The sequence below is a fragment of the Kryptolebias marmoratus genome, linkage group LG14, assembly GCF_001649575.2.
Source record: "Kryptolebias marmoratus isolate JLee-2015 linkage group LG14, ASM164957v2, whole genome shotgun sequence".
Lineage (NCBI taxonomy): Eukaryota > Metazoa > Chordata > Actinopteri > Cyprinodontiformes > Rivulidae > Kryptolebias > Kryptolebias marmoratus.
The window spans coordinates 3,137,019-3,139,380 of NC_051443.1; the positions used below are offsets into that span (position 1 = coordinate 3,137,019).

General features: G+C 39.7%; 1 protein-coding gene across 1 annotated transcript in view; it reads left to right on the plus strand.

Annotated features, from left to right (window-relative positions):
- LOC108247144 overlaps positions 1-1,129 on the plus strand; it is an 11,011-nt gene extending 9,882 nt beyond the window's left edge. Inside the window, exons 7-9 of the mRNA XM_037979518.1 lie at positions 685-703; positions 793-992; positions 1,084-1,129. Coding sequence (XP_037835446.1) covers positions 685-703; positions 793-992; positions 1,084-1,129 — 265 coding nt within the window. The remainder of the gene's footprint in view (positions 1-684; positions 704-792; positions 993-1,083) is intronic.
- The last annotated feature ends 1,233 nt before the right edge of the window (positions 1,130-2,362 follow it).

A 2,362-nucleotide genomic window follows, 5' to 3' on the forward strand; every position in this document is an offset into this window, starting at 1 on the left:
GGGGGGGGGGGGGGCAATGGCCCCCTGGCCCCAGTGGTTCCGGCGCCTATGGTACAGGACTCTTCTGATATTATCATGTCTTTGGTGTCCTCTCATAAATCCTGTTTGATCTTCCTCTATAAATTCTGTTATAAATGTGTTTAATCTATTAGAAATAATAGTTGTATATATTTTATAATCTATGTTTAATAATAAAATTGGTCTATAGTTGCCACTAGTGCTGGGCGATATGGAAAAAATCCTATATCACAATATAGATAATTTTATATCACGATAACGATATATATCACGATATACTCCAATTACGTACGTTGCCAGTTATTCTCTGAAAAATATGAAAAAATAATCTCATTTCTTACTTTTTCCAAGCTTTATTTCGAAGTGACATTTAAGTGAACTTTCACAAATGAGATTTGCTGCTTTTTAGTGCAGCAATATATATATGTATCAAATGACAACAGACAACATTATCTTCAGCCGGCTATAGTTTTCCTTTTCACAACTTTCCCCGGCTTTTTTACAACTGTGGTGATTCTGGAGGTGTTTGTGTTTGTACTTCCTGGTGGGCCGTCTCGGCGGCTGATTGGCAGCTCTTCTCCACTCCGTCCGCACCTGCGGCAGATCAGGCTCATCAGGAGACGTTCGGTACTTAAGGCCGTGGTGGGAACCAGACCAGCGCTGGAGCATTGTTTTTGCCTTTGTGGTAAAGTGCTAAGCCTCTTATAACTTTTGGTATTCATGTGAACTCTTTTTGAGATTTTGCATTTTTGTGTTTGCTTTATACCTACCCAGGATTACCTGACCTCTGTGGATCCAGTCTGGTCTGTTTTTGGAACCCGCCACGAAGATAAGTTGCCTACCTGTTTGCCTGTGCCTGTCTGCCTGCCTGGAAAGGATACTTACCTGTTGCCTCCTGGAGAACCTGCCAACCTGCTACTGGGAAATACTTACCTCATCGACTCACCTTCGTGCTGTGCACCGTTCTTCACACCGTAAGAACTCTCACCTGGAAATCAACACTATTACCACTCACCTGCTCGTTCACTGAGGAAAACCCAGACTCACTACGTCCTCTGTTTTCAGGTCCTGGTTCCTGTTCATCCTCGCTTCACCTGTTCACTGTAAATAAATGCACTTCTCGTTACGTTGGTCTCCCGTGTCTGTCTGACGCTGAGCTGCTCATTTTAGAAAAGTTCCGAATCCTGACAACAACTTGTTTGACCTTGCACTTTTTGGATTGTTAAATATTCTTTTTCGTGTTTCTTCTTTAGGTGATAGAAGAGGTTTGTGTTGGCATCAGATGACAAAACAGTCTAATAGCAGAGTTAGCATATTACCTTTTTTGTCGGACTTCTTGAACCAAATCACAGACGTCCCCCTCGTTTTGGTAAAAGTCTTTCTTCTTGGGCTGCCTGCTAGCTGTCTCTACTTGTTGCGACCTCAGGTTTGATACTTCATGCGTCTCCATCTTTCAGCACTTATGGTGAAAACACGGTGCCGCACAGAAAGCCGCTGCTGTAAACCAGCGTCATGTCGCAAACCCACACGTAAAGCAGCGTCATGTCGCAAAACGGAGGTTCTTCGCAAAAGTTATTTTTCCTTATTTATCACTTATATAAACTGAATGTATGCAAAGTGACAACACTAATACATTCGTCATAGCCTGCGTTATGAAATATTTACATGAATCATTGATACAATTATGATAGAAGAAAATGTATTACGATAGACACTTTTCTATTGTCCCCACAATATATATCGTCCAGCACTACCTGAGACTATAATTAAACGAGTCATATAGTAGTGGAGTTAATTCCTCTTTAAAGATTTTATAAAAAGAAGCTCCCAGTCCATCTGACCCTAGTGATTTTCCTGTTTTAGTCCTGCCAATTGCATTTGTTACTCCTCAACTGCGATTTGAGAAGTCAATAGTGCATTTTGTTTTATGCCTATTGCTGGCAAGTCTAGTTTATCTAAAAAGTCACTCACTTCCTTTTCCCCTGCTGAAGATGGTAGCATATATAAATTTTTATAGTATTGCTCAAATATCCTTTGTGTTTCTTGTTCATATAAAGTTTTAATTAGTGGGTCTCTTATTTTATATATATTACTTAATGTTTGCTGTTTCTTAGTATGTCTAGCCAGATTTTTTATAGTTTTGGGACCTCCCTTATAGTATGTTTCTAGCCTTCTTTTCCACTTCTTCCAATAAACTCTCATCCAATTGTTTCCTGATTTCTGTGATCGAGTTAAATATTTCTGGGTCCTTAGTTTATGTTGCTGCTCCAAATCCCTTAGTCTTTTTATTTGCTTATTGTATGTTTCTAATCCGGCTTTTTTCATAAATGCTGTGTAAGAAATT